The 26,317-nt window shown below is 44.2% G+C and overlaps 2 protein-coding genes across 5 annotated transcripts in view; one reads left to right on the top strand and one right to left on the bottom strand.

The window, feature by feature from the left end:
- EFR3A (EFR3 homolog A) overlaps positions 1 to 26,317 on the top strand; it is a 183,929-nt gene that overhangs the window by 139,098 nt on the left and 18,514 nt on the right. For 3 of the 4 annotated variants that reach the window (XR_004480932.2, XR_004480929.2, XR_007472515.1), the window contains 2 exons: positions 3,432 to 3,519; positions 7,208 to 7,432. The gene's annotated coding sequence lies outside the window, so the exon portion shown is untranslated. The remainder of the gene's footprint in view (positions 1 to 3,431; positions 3,520 to 7,207; positions 7,433 to 26,317) is intronic. The other variant, XR_007472516.1, reaches the window with a different exon arrangement.
- Positions 186 to 25,991, bottom strand: HHLA1 (HERV-H LTR-associating 1). The gene is made up of 15 exons (XM_033419776.1): positions 25,913 to 25,991; positions 24,760 to 24,819; positions 21,762 to 21,821; positions 20,610 to 20,690; positions 20,029 to 20,112; positions 19,577 to 19,660; positions 14,582 to 14,665; positions 12,874 to 12,930; positions 12,677 to 12,769; positions 9,975 to 10,214; positions 7,775 to 8,023; positions 4,951 to 5,019; positions 4,548 to 4,622; positions 2,991 to 3,147; positions 186 to 353 (listed from the first exon to the last, which is right to left on the bottom strand). Exons 1-15 carry the CDS (start codon positions 25,989 to 25,991, stop codon positions 218 to 220), a joined length of 1,608 nt encoding a protein of 535 aa, XP_033275667.1. The 3' UTR covers positions 186 to 217.

The following is a 26,317-nucleotide window of genomic DNA, read 5'->3' on the forward strand; positions in this document are numbered from 1 at the left end:
ACATGGGGACTCAGAGAGGATAAGAAGCTTGCCCAGGAGCACAGAGAAAGCAACAGTGTTTGGCTGGGCTGACTCCTGCATTTTTTGTTTTTCAAACTGTTAGGTGAAGGGGATTCAGAAATACCCTAGACTCTTTTTGTCTAGGATTCATGATCACTAGATGAGTTATACTTCCTCCTACTGACCCCGTGCTAAGGCAGGAACATCACTCAGAGTTCTAGAACCTTTTCATAGAACACGATTTACAATACAGTCCGGCTGTGTACTTACTGTGTGAGTGGAACACCCTTTTCACCCTCTGACAGATGTATGTTGCATTCTTCAGAAACCAGGAATAGTATTCAAGACAATACCTAAAGATTTAAATCAGGGTTGAACGCAATTACTATCCTTTGTGGCTATAAGAAGAGACCCATACTAAAAAAAAAAAAAAGTCATAATGGCTAATTATTCATAGCAAGGAACTCCCTCTCCATCTTTATAGGCTGTGGGAGGAGAGGTAGAGAATGAGTCTGAGTAGGAAAAAGCTTAGACTTCAGAGTCAGAAAGACTTATTTTTAGTTCTACCATCATTACTTACTAGAATGTATGACTTTCAGGCTGATTACTTAATTCTCTGGGCCTTGTTTTTTTCATATATAAATGAGAGGCAATAATAGAATCTACACTCATAGGGTATCCTGAGGATGACATGAGATAACATTTGCAAAGTTCCCCAACGGTGCCGGGCTTATCATAGTTGCTGGATCAATGATGATGTTCATTTATTTATTTTTGTGTGAGGTGGAGTAAAAGTGCAGGGCTGTTATAGTCAACAGTGGAGCAAATATTAGCAAAATAATATCCTGCTCTTGGCTGGTGGCCGCAGGGATTGCTTCAAAAGGCTTCAGTGAAAAGGCCACGCATGTCGTTAGGAAGAAGAGTTTTCAGGACAGGCTGTGTCACTGGCTTCACATAGGACTCTTGGGAATCCGATTCCCTTTCAATCCTTCGCCTGAGCTATGAGGAGGTCGGGCTAAATATTCTCTAACTTCTCTTCCATCTGTATCATTCTGTGATTCTCGCATATTCTGAGGAGCAACCAATTGCTCATGTAAAGCTGACTGTAAAGATTTCCCAGGTTCTGTCACCCTCAATTTACAGGACACTATAAAACTCTGGAAACCGAGGCACAGAGATGTTGCTGCTGGAACTCTGGGAAAAGTCAAAACTCATTTGCAAGACCCAAGTAGATGTTGGGAAGGACAGGGTTTCCTGAATAGGGACATATGCTGGGACAGTGGCCTCCCGTTTTTGCTGTAGCTACCTGGAACTCTCCGTGGTCCTGAGATGTTCCAGTCTGCCTCTCACTCTCCACCTTTTTTGCCTGGAGTGGCCTCTCCCATTTTTTGCCCAACAAACTCCCATTCCTCCATAAGCCCTATTAGTTATTTCCTCTGGGGTCCCATGGCTTGTATTCTGCTATACGAGCTTGTATAGCAGAGCTTGTATCTGCTATAGCATCTGTCACACTTCTTTGTAATTTGTCTCTTCACATGGCCCAACTGCCCCACTAAACCACGATTGTTTTTGGCCACAGGGGCCGTCCTATTCAACAAGCACACTGAGTAATGCCAGCCTCCTACTCTGTTATTCTTATCCCATATTCAATGCTTACTATACGATTATAGAACACTTCACTATTAACTTAAAGGGAAAAGAAGGGATAAGCTCAGTTTTACAGATGCTTCATTTCTCTAAATTTAAACTCAAATTTCTTTCTGGAAGTTTCTGCTTTCCTCATTATCCTTCCAGCAAATATGCAATGTGGATGGTTCAAATCTGATTTTCTCCCAAGGGTATGAGATTAATAGGTTTTGCCTGTGTGCGTGACTTGATTTTGTCACTTACCATGTCATATTTTAATGTGTGTTTATGACCATTTATTCCCCCCAACTATGAAATCCTCAGTTTCTGGGTTTATTTCTGATTTGTCTCTATATCCTGCTGGCTCCTCTCAGTGTTAAATTGATACATAGTGGAGACTTGGCACTTGTTATTGACACAAAGAGCTCGATAGATAGAGAAAGAAGGAAGGAATAGTGGGCTGATCGAGTAGGAAAGTATTGTTGCAAAATGTCCTCTTCTTTAGGATCAGCCTGTGCCGTGGAGAAATGCCTCCACCTTGCTGGCTAACACCTTCAGGTCTGCGAATCTTGCATATCTCCCTCTCTGGGTGGAAGAAGCATCCACTCTGATTGGAGATCCAAGACCAGGGCCAGAAAAGAGTGATGGAAAAAGGCTGCCAACCTGAACTTGGGGCTTAGAGCCCGTGGATAATGGGCATTGAAAAAGCTGAAAGATCTCATAAGGAGACTTTGAAAACAACTTTAAAGATCTGAGAGATTGGCCTCCTACTATTGGAGCAGAAATATTCATCTACCTTGATTGGCTCTGGGTTTACAGCCAAGGATAAATCCCAGAAGAAAGGACAGTGTGTCAGCTTTCCTGGGCAGGAAAATGTCCACACCTAGTCCTTCTTAATCTAAGATGGGGTCTGCCTTCTAATTTTCCATTTACATCTTTATTATTAAGTCAGCAAATGACTGCTAGGGATTTATGAAAAAGCTGGAATTTAGGTGGACATAACCTCTGATTAGTCTCTTCTAGCAAATCGTGCCAGGCTGAGGGCATTGGGGTTCCAGGACCACTCAAAATCCTCTGTAATTATTCCAGCAGATGGGACACAATACAAGTCAACTTGACAGCACTGACTGTGTCATGGCCCACCCTTGGCTCTGGGGACCCAGAAATGAATGAGGTTTCATGCTGGTTCTCAAGGAGGTGACAGTGCAATAGAGGACTCACTGGAGTGTGCATTCCTTGAGGCACCCCTGTCATCTGTGTGTGGATTACTTAATGCCTCATCACTTAGTGGCCTGCAGAGGAGTCAAGCAGAATCAGAAGCCTGTAAATACTGGATGTAAAAAGCAGTGAGTGGCTCAGGTTACCTCACTGCCTCCATCCTGGGGTCTCTCTTCTGGCTCATGCAGAGGCATTGCTGGAAAAAGCGGCACAGCTCCATCAGGCAAGGGTTGAGCTTCTGGACGGCCAGCGTGAGAGGAGCAGAGGTCGTGGCCGCCTCCTTGAGGAGCGGCTCAGGACACCCTAGAAGATGCAATCCCAGACCATTCACATCAACAAGAATTTAGCATCTTCCCTTTGTTAGGGACTGTGCTGAGTGAATGCTGTCTTGCCCCCATCTCAGGTAGCTCAAGAACAACAGGTAAACATGGCCTCGCTTCACCATGTCTGGTAAAGCTGCTTGTGAGACTTCCCAGAGATAGGTAGAGAAAGGAGGGGGTCTGGTTCCTGGAAGAAATCAGAGATGGTCTCACTGAAATTTTATTAAAAATAAAAGTTCTAATGAGAGATTTTATATTTCTCATTAGATGGCTGGAACGATGGATGGATGGATGGAGCCATACGGAGATAGATGTATAGATACAGATACGGATAAAGATACAGATAAAGATACAGGTAAATACAGTCAACTTGTTTTCTAAAGCTCAGTCTGACGCCTGCCCCCATCTGCACCACTCTTGTGTTTCTTTAGAACCTGGAGAAAACAGGGCTATAATTTCCTGTGGTAGCATAATCACGTCTTTGTGTCTGAAAGGTCCATTCACCATTCACTGCAGGTTGAGAATGGGGCCGAGGCAGATCTTAGGTCCTATGAAAAAGGAGACGGTGCAGCGTCCAGCAATTTAATAATGCCCCGTTGACATATGACTAGAACATTCAGGTCCAGGAACATTCAGGAGAATCATATTGAAAGGCATCTAGGAGTGGGAGGGACCTGAGGACTCAACCAGCTTTGAAGGACTCACTTTGTGTCAATTTCTCTCTCATGGAAACTGGCTCCACGGGAAAAAAGGAGAGTTTGACATCCAAAAATGGGAAAAATGCAGCGTAAACCACAGAAACTCCAAGTCCTGAGCCTCTGTCAGGGGTCCTGAAAACCCACATCCAAGCCCAGGAGAGGGATTCCCCTAGAATTCTGTAAGAATGACGTGTCCAGGAGTGTCCTTCCACAGGGGATAGAAGTGAATGGCACCCAGTGGCTGGGGGTGGACCTTTGGAGTCATCCTTTTTTCCTTCCCCTCTTTCTGCTAACATCATGCTCATTGTAAGAACAGCTTCCGCTTACAAGGTGTGCAGCACATTCTCAGTGGGTGTCCATTCAAAAACAGGTGATTGAATTAAGTTATATGGAGCTCTCCAGTTCCAAACCACTTCCACACACATTATCTTACCTAATACAAAACGCTGCAGAGAAAATACATTTTTAGTGCCCACGATAATGGTTATTATTCGTGCTTTACAGAGGAGGAAACTGAATTCTGGAATTTGAGCACAGGAAGTTACCTCACCAGTAAATAGAAGAGCTAGGGGTTAATCCCAGCAGTCTGAATCTAAATTTATCAAACAAACCTCTTTTTATTATACTACACAACTTTGTCCAAAACAAACAAAAGCTATAGGAGCGACAGGGCACTGGTACGTACTTGAAGCCTGGTGGGGTCCTGGGACGAGCACTGGCTCTTCTCCAGGGGTAAAGGGCCACGCAGCAGGGAGATCACCTGCAAGGACAACAATGGCCTCGCAAAGGTCAGAATGAAATGGACCTAGGGTATACACTCGAGCGGAGAATCATGGCATCTTAAAGAGTTCTATAAATCCATAGGGAAATTGTAGTCAAGAAAGAGAGAGTGATTTATGCAAGATCCTAGGGTGATTTAATAGCACAGCAAGACTTAGTTCTCCTGCTCTCCTCCTGCTGGAACCAATAAAATACAATAACAAGCTTAGTCTGCCTACAGGCACCCCCGTCCCGTCACGCCCCTGCCCCTGAACAATATTTTCAGGGGCAGGGGTATTGGGTTCCTCTTTCCAGGACCACATTCTTACCTGCCTGTGGATATCTGGGGGCCGGAGCCTTGGTGGGACTTGGAGTCTGTGTGCCAGGGGTGAATGGGCCTGGGATGAGAGGAGAGAGAGGTGAGCTTGAGTTTCTTCAAAGGATGCATGAGCAGAAGAGGCCCCCTGCCACCAGTCCTGCCCTGTTCATCCACTGCTGCTTATCAAGCCAGGTAGCTGGGGGTTGCCGACGATGCAGAAACGAGTATGAAATAGACTCTACAGTGGAGGCACCCCCAGTGTTGAGGAGGAAATGGGCAAGTCCCATCAGTAACTGTCATACAGTGTGTTGGTGCCACTGGAAACCCGCTAACACTGGTATGAAATGGGAGAGGAGTGGACTTGCATGGGCCACGTCCCAGCACGGTGCTCCTAGGCAAAGAGGACACGAGATGCTCTTCATTCGCCTGAGTCTGGTGTGCACACTTACTCCGTCCCCACCCCTATACACTGCCCAGCATCCTCATGATAGAATGTGGGCTCATCTCAACAATTCTTTTGATCCTCTTCATGAAGTCCTGATTTAAGGACCACTTTGGGAAGCGATCCTGCTGTCAAGAACCATGCCTCTGGCAAAACCAGCAAAGCAGCCTTCTTACAGAAAATGAGGGAGAGGAAGAGGAAACAGGCACTTTCCCTCGTGTGGTTAAGCGGAAAGGAAAGGGGTGAGGCTGGGAGTGCAACATGAGCGTGGGGATGGGGGATGGGGGATGGGGCAGGTGACGTCTTCTCTGGGATGGAGAAAGCATAGCCGTAGGTGAGGGGAACAGGCCTTCCAAGCAGAGGAAAGTGCGTAATAAGCAAAGACTCAGAGAAGTGAGTGGAAGGCCATTTGCTATGGCTGGAGTCTGAAGGAAGATGTGGAGGGGTGGGGTGAGGTCTCAGAGCCTGGGCTGGACCCAGTACAGTGTTGCAGTCCTGCTTGTTCCTTATTAGGCTCCTCTGCTAGGATGGTGGGTGTGGCAGCGTTGAGTTCAACTGCCTCAGTAGCAGAGACGGGCAGCATGACACATTTACAAACAGATAACTATGGGCAGGAGGCCCAATGCCAGGGGGCAACCTGGTCGTTTTCTCAGAGCCGGTCAGCATCCTCTTTGTTTTGTTTTTGTTTTTCGTTATTTATTTTATTTATTTATTTTTGGCTGTGTTGGGTCTTGGTTGCTGCGTGCGCACTTTCTCTAGTCGCGGCGAGCGGGGACTGCTCTTTGTTGCGTTGCGTGAGCTTCTCATTGCGGTGGCTTCTCTTGTTGCGGAGCACGGGCTCTGGGCGCGTGGACTTCAGTAGTTGTGGCTCATTGGGCTCAGTAGTTGTGGCTCACAGGCTCTAGGCACACAGGCTTCAGTAGTTGTGGCGCACGGGCTTTGTTGCTCCACGGCATGTGGGATCTTCCCCGACTACGGCTTGAACCCGTGTCCCCTGCATTGGCTGGTGGATTCTTAACCACTGCTCCACCAGGGGAGCCATCAGCATCCTCTTTGGATTCCCCTCCAGGCACTGACTGTAAGCCCCTGAATACAGAAGGCACCGCTGACGCTCGCTGCCTGGGTGTGTTTCTGTGTAGTTCTGGAAGATGAGCAGCCTTAACTCTAACCCAAACACAGAGCTGACTCGTCTGTGGTCACTGTTCACAGTTTAACTAAATGACTGCAGAATCACAGAGGGTTAGAGCTGCAAGGGGCCTAGGGCAAAAGCAGACACATGCTCTCCTATGGTTGACATCCGCTTTGCCACTACCCTCCTGAGCATGTGTCCTGAAGCTGGCTGCTACGCTGTCGCCCTGGGGGCAGTAGGACAGGGCAGTAAGCGTTGCCACTGATTGAGTGATTCCAAGGTGCTCCGTGTGGAGCTGAACACCTTACAGACTTCACTTAACTGAATCAGCACAGCCACTCTGAAAAGTAAGCATCACCTTCCCCATTTTGAAGATGAGAAAACCAGGACTCAGAGAAATCAAAAGAACTGCCTAAGGAGACAACGGTGGTGGAGTCAAGATGTCAGAGCTACTGTGTCCGAAATAAAGGCCAGAGCTCAAAGCCTCAGGGCTGGCTGGCTGCTGTCGCCTGTTGGCCAAACCCAAGTATGTTAGCCTGGATTTTTCCCGATGCCATTATGTCAGGTGTTTCTCTGATTTAAGCTATCAGTTACATTCCCAGACCTTTTTGTACAATTGAGATTTTGCACCTAAAGTTAAGACTTTACATTTGCACCCTTTGAAATTCATTTACTTCTTCCTCTCTACTTCATCAGAAATTCAGGTAATTCAGCAAGCTTTGACTGGATGTCTGCTGCGTTTCATGGGAACTGGAGAGAAAAGACACAGGCCTTTAAAGAGAACATAGTCCAGAGGGGAGAAAGGTCAAGTTCATGGCCCCTAACAGCACAGCAGTGATGAATGTTACGATCCATTGAAAACAGAAGCATAGAAGAAGGGCCTCTGGCTGCAGAGATCAGAGGAAGTGATTTTAAAAACAGGTAAACCATTTTTGTCTGATCCTAGGAGTAGAAAATATGGAAAATTCATGACACTGAAGTGAAGAAAAATCAATTCTTATCTATTGATGCTTCCCAGATATAGTCAGGGTTAACATGTTGTGAATTTCTTTTCAGTCTTATTTTGGTTAGTTTTTATTTTCTGTGTATCTGTATCACACACGCACACACATACACACATAAATACACAGACAAACACAAAATTGGAATCGCACAGTTTTTCAGAGCTCAGGCCTTCCTCATACTATATGATTACATTTTAATGTGCCTATCACTATATTTGTATATGTAATTAGTGGCGTAGGAGCGAGCGTCCTCTCTTACCTGAGGTTGGGCTGGTCCCTGGTGGGCTGTCAGGCATGGCCGCTGTCCTGGCAGGAGTCTCGGAAAAGTTCCGTGTGTTCGTGGCCTTCTCGGCCTCTGCAGGAGACGTCGGCGGGGAGGAACGTGTTTCCCAGGGAAGACCTCCAGGTGTTTTCTCACTGGTGGCCTGAGCCCAGGGCACAGGTAGTGTGGAAGCCCATGCCTGCCTGCGGGCTGTCACCCATGGAATTCCAGCCACCTTCCCGGTAGCTGCACAAGTGACAGTAACAGGGCAGTTACTGCTTGACTGCTTTGATTCAGATGTAAAATTGACAAGACATTGACATATAATCTAAGGGTACATGCAGTGTGCATGCATAATATAGATAATCCAGGGACTTCAACCCTACCCTGAATTGGAATAAGGGGACCACACTAAACTTTGTTTTCCCAACTACTAATTTAAAAAAATTCTCCAAATTCCTAGGACACTGAACAATCAGCTAGGGTGTGTGTCCAGAGGACAGTGGACACTGTCAAATTTAAGAAATACTGATTCTAGTCATGTGATACAGTGGAAAGGTTTAAGGTAAGGGGACCTGGAGGTGTACGTTCTGCCCCCACCTCCTCCATGCTGTGAACTCTGGGGCGAGTTACTAAACTCTTCTCAGCGTTACCATTGAAATGGCAGTGACGATAATGATGACAGCTGACTGACAATATCACAGGACGGTCATTAAGACAAGTCTTCCCTCACTGGTCTTTTAAACAAGTGCCAGGTGTTTTCACTCGTTCATTCCCGTGTTAAGAATTAAAATACATTTTTTTCAGGTTGTACAAAACTTATCCCCTGGGAGGATTTTAAATCTATAAGTTAAGTTGGGAACAGTTGCCATTTTAAAACTATTCCGATTTCTCATCCACAACATGGTATAACCCTTTATTTATTTAAATACGCTTTTATTACTCGCTTGAAAGTTTTGTAGTTTTTCTCATGCAAACCTAGCACTTTCCCTCTCAGAGTGATAGCTAGATATTTTATGATTTTTCTTGCCACTGGCAATCACATCTTTTTTCATATTATACTGGAAAGCTTTCTAATTTTGTATAATTGTCTTGATGTGGATATATTACTAAAAAATTTCTAGTTAGTGAATCTGATTCCTTTTCCTCGTTCTTGTTTCCCTGTCTGCTTGACTTTTATCAGTTCTCAAGCTCCTCAGGGGAGCCCCCTCTCTGGGCTTTCCAGGACAATAGCTCTTTGTAGGCTGGATAATAATTATCAGTTTACTTGTCTATGTCTCTCTCCCAGATCTGAGAGCTCAGGAAGGAAAGGGAACATTGCTAGAGCTGTGTTTTTTGACAGCTAGCCTGGGGTCTGATATTAAATATATGTATTGATGAGTGAATGAATGAATGAATGTATTCTGATGACTGTGGTCCATTGTTGGAACTCATTGAGACATAATCGTCTTTTAATGAAAGAGTTAGCTCAGTTGTATCTTATTCCAAATAGGATAAGCATGCCTTTTACATCTTCAGTGACAACACCACTGATCAGTGCCCACAAAAATGATGGGAAAAGAAGAAGTTCTCAGCAGGTCAGCAGCAGCAGCTTTTTACACTGGCATCAAGTCATTAATATATTCTTGGCAACATTATCCAGCCAGCTACAATTTAACCTAACCCTGCCTGCCATAAAATGTTGACTGCATTTCACCGTTTAGTGTGAATTTCAGGAGAGATATTGCTACCTGCTCTGTTAAAATGAAAATACCTGATGTTACCATATACCACATTTATATTACTATCGGGGGATGCTGGGTGCATGGTATGAGGGAATTTTGTACTATTATTGCAGCTTCCTGTGAGTCTTAAACTAGTATAACTGATTCACTTTGTTATAGAGCAGAAACTAACACACCATTGTAAAGCAATTATACTCTAATAAAGATGTTAAAAAAAAAGCAAAATAAATAGAAGTCAGGATGTTAAAAAAATTATAAAATTAAATGTTAGAAAGACATTATGCCAGTGACATTTGTTGCCTTTGCTTATAGGTATCATACCCATACTGGTTCACATCTCTCTCTTCTTAAAGGGCTACTGAACAAAGAGGTTGGTGGAGAAGGGATAAAGGAAGGATTTCACTTATTTATCTGAGCCTAGAGGGAAGTGTGGGGAGAAACAGGATAGGAGAGGACGGGGTGAGAAATCTCACCCCAGTCTGAGAGGGTGGGAGAGGCGCCGTCCAGGGCGGCCGGGGCTCTGCTGTGACCCTTAGCATGCTTGTTTGTGTTCATGGTCTGCTCTCCCTGTGAAGGAGGAGTCGTCTCTGTCCTGGGAGAGCTTCTCAGAGCAGACACTCCAGCGTTCTGGGATCCACGTGGGGGGCTTGTCCTTGGTAGTGTTTGCCGGCTTGTGGGTGTGAGCTGTGAAGTCAGGGCCGTCCCCCTGGTAGCTGCACATTCAAGGAGACAGTCAATGGCAGCTTTACTATGCTTGACACTTTGCACACAGAGAACTGTCGAGCCACTGAAAGGTCATTGGACAGCAAATACACAGAATGCAGAGATTCAGACCTTGCTCGGAGCAGTATGTTACGTCACCAAGAGGAGGGTTTCTCCTTGAATGACAGATTAAGCTAAAATATCGAGGGGTGAAAATGCCACGGGCAAAAGCAACGTGCACAGAATGCAAAGCTGTCAGGCCAGAAAGCATCAGACACTTGAGGTGTTTCCTGAACAGAACCTGGATCCTGTCAGGGTCCTTGCCCACTTCACAACCCTCAACCCCTCCACAGCTCTGGCACTGGTCCCAGGAAGAGGGATTAGGTTTGCTCATGTGCGCTGTGGGTCTGACTAGGGGCCAGAGGTGAAATTTGGGGGAACTAGGGGCTGCCAGTAAGAAACCCACTTGAAAGATGGCCCCCCACAGAGACAGAAGGAAGGCTTCATTCAGAAGGAGATCTACACAGTGCCCTTGGATTCTCCATGAGGAAAAGGAGGAAGAGGTCCAGGTGTTCATGAAGCCTACCTCGGGAAGGCTTAGGGGATGGAGGCTGCATGTTAGGATAGGACAGGCTTTCACTAGCCCATAAGGTCCCTTCCTCTGGGGGGACAAAGCCTGGCCTGCAGACAGGTGGGATTTCGGCCCCTACTTGCCCCTTTGGCAGGTAACTGTGTGTCGGGCACAACCAGTGCAATTGCAGAAGGTGGCCCTGCAGCCTCATTTCCTCTCTCCTGCCTTACTTCTGAGCTCAGTATCACCCCACATGCACCAGAAGCTCTCAGATTAATGCACGTGGGACTGAGTGCCTGCCAATCCATCTGTCACTCAGCCAGGTGACTGGCCGTCAAGCACATCAACTTCGTGTCAACTTGTTCATATGTTCTCTCTTCTCAAGCAGTTGTTGCTGGGAAAACTTTACAGGAGCACAAAAGGGGAGACATCATTGAGACTGGGGGTCAGAAAGTCATGAAAGGACTCTGAAGAAGTGAGATCGACTCAACCCTCAGATCTGTCCTCAGAATTGGGTAGGTGAGGGGAACCCACCAGATGCCCATTTCTTCTCCTTATCAAGCAGCCTTGTTCCATACAGTTGAAGTTCCTTCCTCGGCATAACTAAGAGATGCCCCACAATAAATACCAACGAGGCAGCCCTCTGGAGTGGAATTGGAGGTTGAGTGTAAACTTCATTTCACTCCAATAAACACGGGTAAAGAACCTACTATGTGCAAAGTACAGTGTGAGGCACTGAGGGGAAAGCAGACTATGGAGATGAAGGAGACCGTCTCTGCCTTCAAGTATGATTCAGTGAGGAGACACACAGATGAGGTCATCTGTGACACAACCTGGAGTAACAGTCCAAATGACTTCTAAGTGTGTGTTGTAGAATCATAGACGACAGAAGACTAATTTTGACTGGGGGATTTTTTGGAAAGAGGAGGCAGCAGCTGAGCTGGCCGTTGACAGACAAATTGGATTCTGAAATATGGAGAAGTAGGGAAGTTCCATTCTGGTATAATAGCATGAGCAAAGTTGCAGGGGCATGGAGATGTATGCCGCCTGCAAGAAGGGCAGGGGTTTCAGTGGAGTTTTAGCAGAAGGTTTATGTGAAAGAGAGTAGGTAGGGTGGGCTTGATGTCAGACAAATGTATACTCGATGCTAAGAACTTCAGACCCTCTACTGCTGACTTAGGAGTTCTTAGCAATGAAGAGATATAACCTACTTATTTTATCACTCTTATGACAATGGATGGATATTTCAGAGAAATAAGAGACTAGGTCAAAGGAGATTGGTTCAGAGGCTATTATAGTAAAGATAGATGACAAGGACTTTAACTAAGATAATCATAGCAACAGATGATGATCTTGGAAGACCAACCAGATTCCAGAAGCTTTATTCAGCTAGAAATGACCCATAAGTGTACGGGAAAAAGATGGCTTTAAGGTGGTTCCAAAAAATGCCACCTGATGCCAGAGGAAAGGCAGGAAGATGGGTAGATGTGTGTGGAGGGGTAGAGGATGGTTGGGTAGGGTCTGAGTATTACGGAGTGGCAATGTCTACAACAGGGTCACAAATTCAAATACCTACAAAAACCAGGTGGTTTATATGAGAAGAAAGTGCAAGGCAACAGGGAGAAGTGAGGGCTATGGAAAAGAGGAGAAAGGTGTCTCTCCTAATGGGGAGGATGGCAACTCAACCCCAGTTGCCATGGGTGAGGGGGAGGGTCCAGGGCTACCCGATATTTTGCAAAAAAAAAAAAAAAAAAATCTAGAAATTCAAAAAATTTTAATGATGAAACCCTCTGATTTTCACACAGTACAGCAAAATAAAATACCTGAGGGCAGCATTCAGTCTCAGCTTGCTAGCTGGGACCCTCGTCTGGAGACTCTATGGTAGGAGTTTGGGAGGGTTACACTCACCCAGAACACCAGACATGCTGCTGGTAAATGTGTAATTGATAACAGGAGATTTTTCCGCCATCTCCCAGAAGTCAGAAAGATTCCTTCCTGCAAGAACCACACCAACAGGGTCACATCTTGGGCTCACCTGCTGGAGGGCTGTGTTTAATTCTCAGCTCAGAGAGCTTGTCAAAGAATGGCTGGTGGTTCACCTGACTTTCCTGACATCACACAGATGAAGATGCAGTCAGATTCATTCACTTGACTCACTGCAAGACAGACCAGGATACAACAGGACTTAGCAATGGGCCTGAAGCTGTTAAGTCTTTGGTTGAAATGAAAATTAAGCTGGAAATCTCTAGCTCTGGATGCTATAGGAAAATAAGGCTAACTCCTTATTTAGTTAGGAGCCCTGATTTTCAGTCATCCCTGAGTTTCTGGTTTTAATTTTTTTGATGGAGGGAAGGTGCAGTATAATGTAATGGCTAAGGGCAGAGCCTCTGGGGTCAGCGTCCAGGATTACAGCATTAGCTCTGGCACTGATTAGTTAAGTGAGCATAAATAAACTGCCTGACCTCTCTAAGACTCAGTTCACCTATCTTTAAAATGGGGAAGATTCAAATCCCACAGTACCTTATTTGCACTTTCCAAATCCCCAAATCTCCGTAAGATGGAAGGTTTTTGTGTGAGTTTGGTGCCGACTCATTCAGTGGCAAAACCTGAATTGACAGATGCGAGGCTATTGTAGTTTATCTCTCCTTAGTGTAAAGGGTGAACCGCTTTGCTAAATGAATATGAATGTGTCTGATTTACAGCAAGCTGTCCTGGATGCTGCTGGAGGTGTTCTGTCAGGTATAGTGTAGACACCCTATTACCCCATGAAAAATCCGAAAACTTCGAGTTCCTAAGCATACTTGTCCCTGACGGTGCTGCCTAAAGGACTGTGGTTGTGTGGTTGGACATCTCTGGTAGGATGGCTATGATGATCCAATGAGACAATGTATGTGAAACTCTAAGTATGGTGCTTGGCAGATAGAAGAGCTCAGTAAATAGGCATCATAGTAATAATGGTTCTTGTTAACGTGGCCCTATTACTATATGTATTAATAGTGACCAAGAGCATGGACTTCAGAGCCAGATCACCTGGGTTAGAATGCTATCTCTGCAGAACGATCTTGGGCTAGCTCCTTAACCTCTCAGTGCCACAGTTTCCTCACCTGTAAAGTGGAGATAAATATAGTAGCTGCCGCATATGGCTGTGGTGAGGATCCAATGAGGGAAGCCCTTAGAAGGGTCCCGGGCACCTGAATAGATCTATTCTTTCTCTTTCTTCCTCCCGCACTGCTCCTAAAACAGCAGTTGCTCCACAGTGTGGGACGCCACCTTTCTGAGGAGACCAAGAGTTGGGCTATTGACTGCATCTGTGCTCTTCAAAGTAGGCCCCCGGGGGAGTGTGAATTGCCTGCGGGTTATATGAAGCCACCTTATAACTGAAACGTATCTTTCTCAATTGTATGTCAGACATGAGTTTAGGCTCCATAGAGATCTAAATCTGAATTCTGAGCCAACCTTGAGCAAAATATTCAACCTCTCTGAATCTCAGTTTTCTCGTCTTTAAAATGGGAGTATAGCTGTCCAGTAGAAGCTGTTTTTTGAGTCTCCCTAACTACCCCCAGTGTTGAGCCTCGGATTCTTCCTCCAACTTTTTGGACCCCAGGAATAGCTTTGATAGGAAGGTGGAAGCTTCAAATACTGTACTGGTGGTTGAAACTGTACCACGCAGTTTGTCTAAATAAAACTTACATTAAAGTTCCTGGCAGCCCGGCCTATGGTAGGGATCGGGGTGGGAAGTTGACTAGGTTTTATTCCATGATGAATGCCAAATCTCACATTTGCCAAGCATTTTCAAGATGAGCACACCTGAGAGGATGGAGGGTGACTTTAAAATCTCTGTGAGGTAGCTGGTAGAATTTCCAATGATGTCCACCAGTAGGGCTGTGAAATCTGTAAGACAGATTGAGGAGGTTTAAATTTCTGAGACTTGGTTTAAATTTCTGAGACTTGAAGGGAAATATATATTGTGTTTGGAGTTTTCAGAGTAGATTTTACAAGTTTGATTTAGTTCGGTGTATTGGGGATTATTAACAATCATAAAAAGAAATACTACTAGTTATTTTTCAAGGCTTGATTTCAGGCAGGCAGAAAACTTTTGGATCCACCATCATAATCTCCTTTCTCCTCCATTTCCCTACCCCCACCCCAGATCCTTCTCTGCCAACACCAAAGAGCTTTGCAAGACCATAGTGTTGAATAATGGTTTTTCTGATTTGTTCCCTCCCCATTATTTCGTCTAATTGATTTAGAATACCAAATTCATTGGATAGGAAGCAGCCCTGCAGACATGGGATGTAAATTTACATAACTTCAGGTTTTCAAAATGATACCAAATTTAGTGGTGGATTATAAACTATGAACTATCAAAGGAGACAGGGACTTTACACAAAATAGAACAAGGGAGCTCTTCTCCTGCCCTCCACATTCAGAAGTCTGATGGGAGGAGATTGCGATAATTTTACAACATTTCAAGCTATAAAATCTTCGAGGACTTTCTCTCTGAGCACGTTCTGAACAGGTCTTGACATGGTGGGTGCCATTGACCAACGAAAGTTCCTAATGCACTTCCTACCCACACAGCTGCTGCCTCTTCTGCTGTTCAGTTATGGTTTTCCAGGACCCAGCAAGTTCTTGGCTTCGGAAACAAGGAGCACTTATTCTAGGAGCCCCAAACTGTGGATTTCTAAAGAAGCTTCTGAGGGCCCGTGGATAGTTTCCCGTCGTGCCTTGTCTAAATGCTGCTTTTACTCAGTAACGGGGTTACGAGCTGGGGTCAGGGGCAAGCTGACTTGAAAATATAGAACCCAGACCATTGAAAATATAGAACCCAGAAAGGCATGAAAACATGATGTGACAACCAGTGGAATGTATAGCATGCAAGGCCAACAGGAGGTGGGCGCTGCCCTATGTGAGCCGGAGTCATGGTGACATGCCACCTTACCACACTTGCACGGGTGCGTGGTTAGTCTCCTAGAGGAAGATGTGGTGGGCCACCTGTACAGGTGTGGACACGTGGCCATGCAGAATGTAGGCATCCTTCTTTATGTCTCTTTAGACCAATCTGTTTATAGTCACATTGTAGAAACTGAAGAGGGGTAGTATTTCATTACTTATGCCATCTATTTTCTTTCTAATTCTCAAAAGTCTCCTTTGTTTATTAATTCATTCATCTAATAAATATTCATGGAGTGTTGGAGTATGCCAGATGTCTTTTAGGCACTGGAGGATTAAGATACCATCTCTGCCTACCCGAAGCTGAGATTAGTGAGAGAGAGAGAGACTCATAGATAGACCAAGAAACTGCAATCCACTATTTATATTACATAGAAGCTATGAGCATGGCTTTGCAGCCCAGACACCAAGCATGGAGTCCAGATTCTGCCCAAGTTTCAGAGAAATGATGGAACTTTCCCAAGGTCCCAGAGCATGTGGCAGGGCTTGAATTTGATCTGAGGTCTGCCTTGTGCTAAAGCTCCTATTCTTCCCAAAATTTCCACCACTGCTCATACAAATCTCCTACTCAATACATTTGTCAACTCTCCTTTTAGAACTGCTTTCACAATCGGGTCCTAGGCTTGGAAGAATATCAGTTATCACTGCCTCAAAGATATTCTTTGTTTTGATGAAAATACGAACTATCTAATTTACTAGCAACACACAGATGAATGATTTCTGACTACTTTCATATATAAATAGAAAATAGGGAAAAAACCCTTTTTGTCTGTCTTAATTGGTAATGATTTAAGAATGTCTCTTGGTACTCAGTGTTGGCGAGGGTGTGGAAAAACACACACTTTCAAACATTACTGGTAGAAGTGTAAACTTATGCAAGATTTCTAGAGGAAATTTTAGCAGTTTGAAGCATCACAAAATCCTCTTCCTGTCAGACAACAGTTCTGTTTTGAGGACTGTATCCTACAGTGATAATCAGGCAAACACTGCAAGTGATTGTACACAGGTTCTCATCACAGCATTGCTGATAATTGTAAAAAAAAAAAAACGTTTCCATCAGGAGGAGATAAATTATATTACGGTACATTCTTTCAATGAATACTGTGAATTCATATGAAGGATGAAGCATATTTATATCATTGAATGGAATGTTTTTTAAGACATGCTGATTAGTTGAAAATGGAATATCAAATTTCATAGAAAGCATGGTAGATACTGACAGCTGTCTCCCAATATCCATCCTCTCATTTTCCTTTAGTAAGAAAACATGAAATTTCAGTTGGGCACATGGTAGTTTAACGTAATTGAAAATGACATTTTCAAGCCTGCTTTGCAGGTGGGTGTGGCCATGTGACTCCGTTCTAGACAATAGAATGTGAAAAGAAGCAATGTGAAAGGTTTCCAGACTGAGTTTATATAGTGAATGGGCGTGCCTTCCAGTTCCTTTCTCCCCTTCCTTGTAGCTGGAATGTGAATGCAGTGACAAACCACCCTGGACTATGATAACGAGGGCCAGACCTTGTGGAAGGCAGAGCAACAAGCTAGAGGGAGCCTGGGCTCCTAAACCATCAAACCATCAGAGCAGTCCTGGTGTGCTTACCTAGACTGTCACACATGAAACTTCTACCTTCTGTAAGTCACCCTGTTTTGGGGTCATTTGTTATAATAGCCTAGCTTGTTTTCTAAATAATATAGAGAAGGTACAGTAGGATGGGTAGATAGATGGCTAGATGAATGGGGTAGGTAGGTGGAGTAGGTAGGTAGGTTAGAGAGGTAGGTTAGATATGTAGTTGACAGATGGCTTAGATAGATGAATTAGAGAGAGGTGGCTTAGATCACCTTGGGTAATGTGATTACCTATGGATGTTGGGATATCAGGTGTCTCTGATATTTTGATTATACCTTCCATGTTGTATGGAAGGTATAATCATACCTTCCATACAACACAATATATTATTTTTCACATCACAATATATTATTTTTAAATCAAGAAAATTTAAGCTCGGGCTTCCCCGGTGGCGCAGTGGTTGAGAGTCCGCCTGCCGATGCAGGGGACACGGGTTCGTGCCCTGGTCTGGGAAGATCTCACATGCCGCGGAGCGGCTGGGCCCGTGAGCCATGGCCACTAAGCCTGAGCGTCCGGAGCCTGTGCTCCGCAACAGGAGAGGCCACAACAGTGAGAGGCCCGCGTGCCGCCAAAAAAAAAAAAAAAAAAAAAAATTTAAGCTCACAATATATTATTTTTTAAATCAAGAAAATTTAACATCACAATATATTAACATCACAATATACTTTATCATCACAATATATTATTTTTTAAATCAAGAAAATTTAAGCTATTTTCATTGAGGAAAAACACACTCAGAGGAAGGCTATATATCAGAGTTGAGAATATTCAGAAAACAATCCATGTCTGAAGATTGTCCACAAACACATCTTCCCCAAAGGTTTTGAACCATGGCAAGATGTTGGCCAAAGTGTACAGCCTCTCAGGGTAGCAGTTTGAGGGGAATCAGCATTAGGCACGTTGTGACATGTTAAACCTTGTGAAAATCTCTGTGGTTTACCAGGGGAGCAAGATGCTATTTTATCAGTGGTAACAATCCATGGATCAATTCTTTGCAAATAAGCATTGCATGTGTATGAAAATACACTTCAGCTCACCAAACAGAATTACAAAATTCCCCAGCAGATGTGACTCCAATTTTTAAATTTTATTTTTATCTTTCACACAATCAGGGCAGGGACTCAACACCAGACAAAACTTGGCCTCTAGACGAGGCTAATAGATGGTGAGAAAGATGTGATTATGAAGAACATTTTCCCTCCCAAATGTAGTTTGTTGATGAGATTCAGAGGGTGAGTTAAATAAGAAGATGGATATTAGGTACTTATTGCAGAGTGTGGCATCCAGTACTTATTAAACAATAATCATTATCCTCTTTGCACAACATTTGGTCCATAAATTCCTCCTTGGGGAATCTATCCTCAGAAAGTAATCTAAAACAGGGAAACGTTTTAGACACGAAGATGTCTAATACAGGATTTTTTTTATATTAAGAGAAACCTAGAATCCACCCAAAAGTTCAACAGCATACTAGCTAAGAAAATACTCACATTCATAGGTTATGTAACCATTACACGTTTGCAAAGAGTTTGTAATATCATGGAAAATATTTTTAATATTATGTTAAGCGAGGGGAAAAAAAAGCAGAAGACTTTTTCACCTTGAGTCTTTGCTTCCCTTACAGACTATTCTTTAACAAGCAGCCAAAGGGCTCCTTTTAAAATGTAAGTTAGATCACGTCACTCCTCTGTGTGGACAATCACAATGGCTTCCTTCTTATTCATAGTAAAAGTGGAAAACCTTGTGGCAGACTATAAACTTCTACATGATCTGCAACACCTTTCCTGCCTTGCCCCCACAATTCTGAGCTCATTTCTCACGGCTCTCTGGCTCACTTGCTGGCCTTTCTGGTCCTCACTCTGCCTTTGCATGTGTACACGCATGCATTTATGCATTCTCTATGGCTGTCTTCCAAGATTTGACTGTACCGTAGACTATTCAGCCGTTTTCCTAATGATGGATGTTTAGGTTGTTCTCAGCTTTTGCTCTCAAACAATGCTACCTTTTGTTCTTGCCCCTTTGCGCAGATGTAACTATTGCTCTAGGGTAGAAAACCAAGAAAGGAACTTTCCAGGACAATGGATGTGCACATATTTAAGCATAATAGATATCATTTCATTTTCTGATCTTAGTCTAAGGAGAAAACAAATAATTCAACCTTATTTAAAAGGGCACAAGCAAAATCAGGGCAGCCTGCAAGCCTCAAAGTGAGTTCTACCCACCTGATAAATCGTTGGTCCGGTTGTTTAAGCAGTAGCAGTACCGTGAGGGGAATTTGGCCGGGTCCACAGTCTTCAGGTTAGAAACTGTGAAGAGAAACGAAGCACATAGCAACCCTGACACATGGCTTGGCCTGCCTACCCATCGCTTACCATTCTCGCCACCAAGAAAAGCTGGAGGAGGGGGCATAGGAGATGGATGGATTGGGAATTTGGGATTAGCAGATGCAAACTATTATATTTAGAATGGATAAACAACAAGGCCGTACTGTATAGCACAGGGAACTCTATTCAATATCCTGTGATAAACCATAATGGAAAAGAATATGAAAAAGAATGTATATATGTATAACTGAGTCACTTTGCTGTGCAGCAGAAATTAACACAACATTGTAAATCAACTATACTTCAATAAAATAATTTTTTTTTAAAAAAGAAGGAGAGCCAGCACTTACTATTGTAAATGGCCACAGAAAACTTGTGGAAGGCAAAGGAGCTGTAGGAAGTAACACTTAGCAAGGAGAAAAATTGCTTGCTATCTGTCAAAAACATTGAGATAAAGAAACAGTAAATGCCCACTAACAATAATAACAGTAATAGAAATTAGCAAACTGATCATGGAAATTAATAATACGATGAACAAATAAAAATATAATAATAAACACTGAAAATAATAAACAAAAATCAAATCAAAGCAAAAACAAACAAAAAAGGCAAAAATACATGTCCCTTGGCTATATTTCCTAAACTGTCCTTAAACTTTTGCAATTGTCTCATAATATAGTTATGAGTAGAGATGCCTACACAGATGCTGTGTTTGGAGTGCAGCTTGCTCTCAAAATGCTGGCAAACCTACTTCCTCTGGATGTTTTCAGTCTCATCGTGAGTTAGGCAGGACACACATTCTCTGCTCTGAACACAGAGGACCCGAGACACAGAGATGTGACGGGTCTTGCCCAGGTCGTGGAGAGTCCAGAGGCGAAGCAGGAACAAGATAAAAATGGGCCTGGACTGTTCTTTTAAAACAACTGTTTACCTTTTAAAGCTCTGATCAGCATCCCGTTCACCAGCTCTGTCAGGTTAAGCGCAGACAGATCAACCGACATTGCAGGCAGTTCTGAAAGAGATTCAAAGATAACGTCATCAGCAGGCCTTTCTTGGCAAAAGGAAAAGTTCCTCATTTCCGACATTCAGGCAGATGTGCCTCCTCTTTGGACATGAACTCACACCCTGTGCTGGGCACAAGGATTTGGAAGATAAAAGGCAGTTCCTGTCCTCAGGAGGTGACAGCTAATGGCATGTACTGTGACAAGCAAGAGTAGGTAGAAGTTTGGGTGAAACACAAGGAATGCTTATTTTAGGGAATATTTTCTCTCTGCATTTGGAGAGAGTAGAGATTGGTGGGAGATGCTTATATACAATATAAGCCCTAGGAAATTGCAGGAGTTCTCAACGTGCTGTATAATATAAATAATGACATTGTCTAACAGAGGAGCTCGGGGCTTCCCTGGTGGCGCAGTGGTTGAGAGTCCGCCTGCCGATGCAGGGGACACGGGTTCGTGCCCCGGTCCGGGAAGATCCCACGTGCCGCAGAGCGGCTGGGCCTGTGAGCCATGGCCGCTGAGCCTGCGCGTCCAGAGCCTGTGCTCCGCAACGGGAGAGGCCACAACAGTGAGAGGCCCGCGTACCAAAAAACGAAAAAACCAAAAAAACAGAGGAGCTCGGATCCTGGCTGGCCCTTGGCATCACTGGAAAGATTTTTTTCCAGTTCCACAATCCTGATGCTTGGGCTCCATCCTCAGAGATTCAGATTCAATAGGTCTGGGATGTGTCACAGACATTACTACCTAAATCCATCCATCCATCCATCCATCCAATTGCCGAGATACTGGTAGTGTGCAGCCAGGTGGAGAGACGCTGCTTCTCCCAGCTGTTCCCTGAAGACTTGGAAACAGCAGTTGACAAAGGGGACATGAGAGCTTGACGCTGCTCGTCATGTTTTGGCAAACACTATCTTCTTCATCTCTTACCTAATGTTCAGATAATTGTGGCTAAAGCAATCTGAGGATTGGAGGGATGCCGTTGCTCTGCTGCGGGGGTGAGAATGGAGGTCCAAAGAGGCGGGAGAAGTAATCTCAGCGGCCCAGGCCGCCCATGGAGCACCGGGGGTGGGGTGGGCAGTACTCACCTGTGGTATCCAGAAAAGCGACCCCCTTTTCTCTACTCTCGTCTCCTCTGAGGCCAGGCACTGGGAAGAGAAAAGGCTTCAGGAGGGAAGTAGAGCCTTTGACCCCAGCCCCACGTTGCTGGAGGGGCCTTGAGGTCTGTACCGCAGCTGCCCTCCGGTTTAGGGAAGGTCCGCATCACTGGGGGCACTGTGGTCCCTCCCCCTGAGATTCTAGTCTCCTTGAACTGGACGTGGCCTCGAAATGCAGATTTTAATAAACGGACAAGGTGATTCCCATGCAGGGAGCCTAATCCACCCCACCTCTTTACCGGGTTGGGAAACCAAGGCTCAGAGAGGAGAAGAAACTTGCCTAAATTTGCACAACTGAGTCCTGGTAATGAAGGGCCAGAACCTACTTCCAAAGTATCAGGCCATTTGCCCACTCAGCAAATTTCATGCTGCCAAAGAAGACAGTGTCAAAGGAAATCTTGAGATACCAAAGGCGTTCATTCATTCTTTATTCATTCGATAAACACTCACCTAGGGCTAGGCAGTACGGTAGGTGTTTGGTATAAAGAGGCCAACAGGAAGGGACTGAGTCTCCACGGCTGCAGAGCCTACTGTCTGTGGCTCAGAGGGAGGAGGGAGATTCACGTGTAATCCCACGAGAAGAGTGTCAAACAGGGACCAGCAGGATGCTGGGAGCACCTCTATCAGAGAACCCAACCTGGTCTGGGGGATGGAGGAGACCTCACTGCGGAAGTGACGGAAAGCTAAAACCTGAAAAGTCAGCTCTTTTGGATTAGACGCCATTTACTCATACTGCATCCGTTACTGTTATTGTTGCAATGATTATTTTTTCATGTCACTTTCCAATGGAGAAGGTGATTTATGTCCATTTTATAGATGGAAAAACCAAGGCACAGAGAGGCTGAAAAATGTGTTACAGTGTCACAGAGTAAGTCAGCATTTAGGACCGGTCTAGTTACCATTGCACCAAGGAAAGCCCCATCTTTTTCCTTCTTAACTTCTTTATTTCCAGACACTGAAATAAAAGTTTTCATGAATAAAATAGTACCGTGGAAACAGAGCCTCAGCAATTTATAATATCCTTAAAACTCATCTTATCCAATACTACCTTTGAAGGATGAGAAACTGAGACCAAGAATGTTACGTGATGTATCCAAATCCCACATCTGGCCAGTCTCCCTGTGTCCACCTCCTCCCAGACCCTGGCAGACACCTTTCTTCTCTCTGCTTCTATGAGTTTGACGATTTTAGATTCCCCATAGAAGCAGCATCATGTGGTATTTGTCCTTCTGTGACTGTTTATCTCACTTAGCAGAAGGTTTATCCACATTGTGGCAAATGGCAGGATTCCCTTCTTTTTTAAGGCTGCATAATATTCCACTGTGTGCATATACTCCATTTTCTTTATCCATTCGCCCGTGGATGAACGTTTAGGTTGTTCCCTCTGCTTTCTGTGTACTCTGTTGGAACTTAGGTTCAGTCAACCGTTGTCAGCCAGTTTGGCCTTTCACAGATGATCGGGTTTTTTGGTTAAATATCAGAGCTTAGGGGTTAGAGCTAGGGGGAGTCTGTGGATGTCCTTCTTTACAACACAACATGGCTACTGGAGGTGGCGGTTATGTTCTCGATACAATTAAAGGAAGTCTGAGACAGATGTTTATTACCAAGCAGGCCTGAAGCTGTCAAACAAACCCCCCCTCTGGCTTGGGAGAGTCCGTCCGGCTCTCCCCTCTCAGGCACACTGAGGGGCCCTTGACACCCACAATCTACTCTGAAGCAGCTGCAGGGAGATCTGTAGGAGATACCAGCCGACCTCACCTGTTACCTGACCAGGAAGCAGAGCCCTCTGTCAGGGTGAGGGACCGGAATCATCTGGGCTCTGGATTGCCAAGCTCCAGGGATGCTATAAGCTGCTGGGTTTGTGGGATTCTTAACACCTGTCAAATCCAAATGATGAGCCCTGGGCTGCAGCCTTCCTAACCAAGAGCCTTTCTTAACACTGCTCATTTCATTAAGGAAAAATTATTTCCACCACTTCTTTTCATAATTACAAACCCATGGGTGGATTTTGGTAACAGTATTTGAAGTGTGATCTAAATACCCCAGAAGCAGGGATTTCTGAATAGGATGCTATAGACATTTTTCAGATAAATTGCTGGGCAGATAACATAAAGCTATTGTTCTCTTTTTGGATAAAATGACGACCATAGTAGTATCTTTAAGGTAGATGGTATTAGCACTCTTCATACTTAGTCATGCTTAGTATTTTATTGCTTTTCATGGTTTATGATTACCTGTGAAACAGGAATTGTTCCCACTTAAAGAGAAAATTAAAGACCCAAACGGGAAATATTTGCTGAAAATTACCCTGCTTATAGAGAAGAAATTGGTACAACTGGTGTCTTCTGGAGAAGGAAGTGGCTGACTGGTGGAGCATTTAACTTTTTCACCTTTGTACCTTCTGCATTTTGAACTATATGAATGTACTAACTAATTAAAAGTAAATTAAAAATTTAGCATAAAGAGCGATTCCTGCTACCACTCCCCATCCCCAAATTCAAAAGTATTAAAAAAATTATCCTGCTTGTTTGCCAAAACATTAGGAACAGAAACCCAGCGCCTGACTCCTCTCTGTCTTCTACCTTGTCCTGCATTTGCTTTACAACCAAATTCATACCATCAGAAAAAAAAGTCAAAGAAAGGTGGGATGATTACAAAAGTGATGATGTCAAATAACAATATCTCCCTTTATGAAATCGTCTATTGCTAATAGAAGGTCACAGTTTTTGTGGATTTAATAAGGTCATGAGAATCCGGGTGTACCATGAACCATAAAGCAATGAGCAGCTCATGGGAACTATTACTATGACTGTTAGAGCTGGAGATACAGGTACAGTCTCCATCTTACAGACAGAGAAAGTGAGGCTCAGAGAAGCCAAGGAAGTTACCCAAGACAGAGTAAACTAAGAAGGACCACCTGCCCATTTACATGTTGTAAGTAGGAAGGTCATGACATTTTCCTTCTTGGCTTCCCCTTTAAAGGCAGACTCTAAAGGAAGAAAAGATTTCATCAGAGAAATTATAACCCAGACATAACATCAGAGAAAATTTAACCCAAAATAATCCTTTTAAAGATGAGAAAATTATGATGTGGACTTACTTGAAATCCCACATGGAGTTTGCTCATTCATTCAATCATTTCGTCACTAAATATTTATTGACTAACTATAATAATACTAATAGTTGATCATGTTACTAAGCCTCTGGACTTTAATAGGCATTGTGTGTGTTAGATGCTGGTATAATATGAGCAGATAGATACAGATTCCATCCTTATGGAGCTTATAGTCTAGTTGGGAAGGCCAACATGAAGGAAATTAAGACCCATGGATATTATTACAAACAATGTTAGATACTTTGAAAACGTTTTGAGAGTATGGAACAGGGAGCCTGATCTAATCTCAGGGATCTGAAAGCCGTCCCTGGGAGGTGACTTTCAGCTGAGATCTGAAAGACGAGTAGTGTGTGAGCAGGACGTACCTGGCTGAGGGGGTATTCTGTGTACAGGTAACAGCCTGAGCCCGGGGTCTGAGATGGGCATGAGTATTATTTTATGAGCTGAAAGAAGGCCAATGTGATGGAGCATAAGGAATGAAGGATATGAGGGACCGTAGACGATGGGGAGGTGGGCTGGGTCATGTAGAGCACGTAAAGGACTTAGGATACTGTCCAAAGAGAAGTAGAAAGTCATTGAATACTTTTGGGGAGGAGGAGGGAGAAATGAGGGAGGACTCGGAAGGTGGCTTAATGAATGTATGAAAAGGTGGCTCAGGCTGGTGAGTGGAGAATGGATCATTGAGAGACAAGAGGGGAAGCAAGGAGCTGCTTTGGGAAGCTCTCCTGGTGGCCCACCAAAGAGAAGATGATGCTTTGGATAAGGATGGTAACAGTGGAGATGAAGATAATTCTGTTGCATAAATGGGACTCAACTGCAGCAGAATAAATGGGGAATTTATTATTGCCATTTTTATCAAACTCGTTTGGATTCTGGGCTGAAACGCTGGCTGCTACAATTCTCTAAAGCACAATGAATACCCAAACATAGTATACAGAACAGACACTTGAACTTCGACCAGACCCACCTGTATTGTAAAGGGACAGGACACATGTGAGGCCCATGCACAGCCTTACCAGTGGACCATGTAGCAGGAAGCCTGGCATGTCTTGGATACTCTGGTCCACCTGGAAGCAAGCAGGCAAGCACTTGGAGGAAACCAGCTGGATTACTAACCACATTGATGCAGAAGATCCTTGAGAATACTGCATGGGGAGTCATTGGAAACACAGTTGATGAAAGCCATTGTATAGTTAGGATAGGTGAGGTTATGCTGAGGTAACAAATTACCTCTGCAATCTCACTGGCTTAATTCAGCCATAAAAGTCGATTTCTTGTTGATAGTCTGTGCCCTCTGCGTATTGGTGGGGAACTGCCCTTCTCGCTCACTCAGGGGCCCTGGCTGATGGAGGTTCCGCCTTCTTGTAGGTCT

This window comes from Orcinus orca, chromosome 17, assembly GCF_937001465.1.
Source record: "Orcinus orca chromosome 17, mOrcOrc1.1, whole genome shotgun sequence".
In the NCBI taxonomy this organism is placed as follows: domain Eukaryota; kingdom Metazoa; phylum Chordata; class Mammalia; order Artiodactyla; family Delphinidae; genus Orcinus; species Orcinus orca.

What these genes read in the sequence shown, in the direction of transcription:
- HHLA1 (XM_033419776.1), bottom strand. Translation starts at nt 25,991, where the DNA reads ATGCCAGGCTTCCTGCTACATGGTCCACTGGTAAGGCTGTGCATGGGC. An exon ending in TCCCACCCTCTCAGACTGGG is followed by an intron (nt 8,024 to 9,974) that starts GTGAGATTTCTC and finishes TCACTTGTGCAG; the next exon opens with CTACCGGGAAGGTGGCTGGA. An exon ending in CCCAGGATGGAGGCAGTGAG is followed by an intron (nt 354 to 2,990) that starts GTAACCTGAGCC and finishes TTAAATCTTTAG; the next exon opens with GTATTGTCTTGAATACTATT.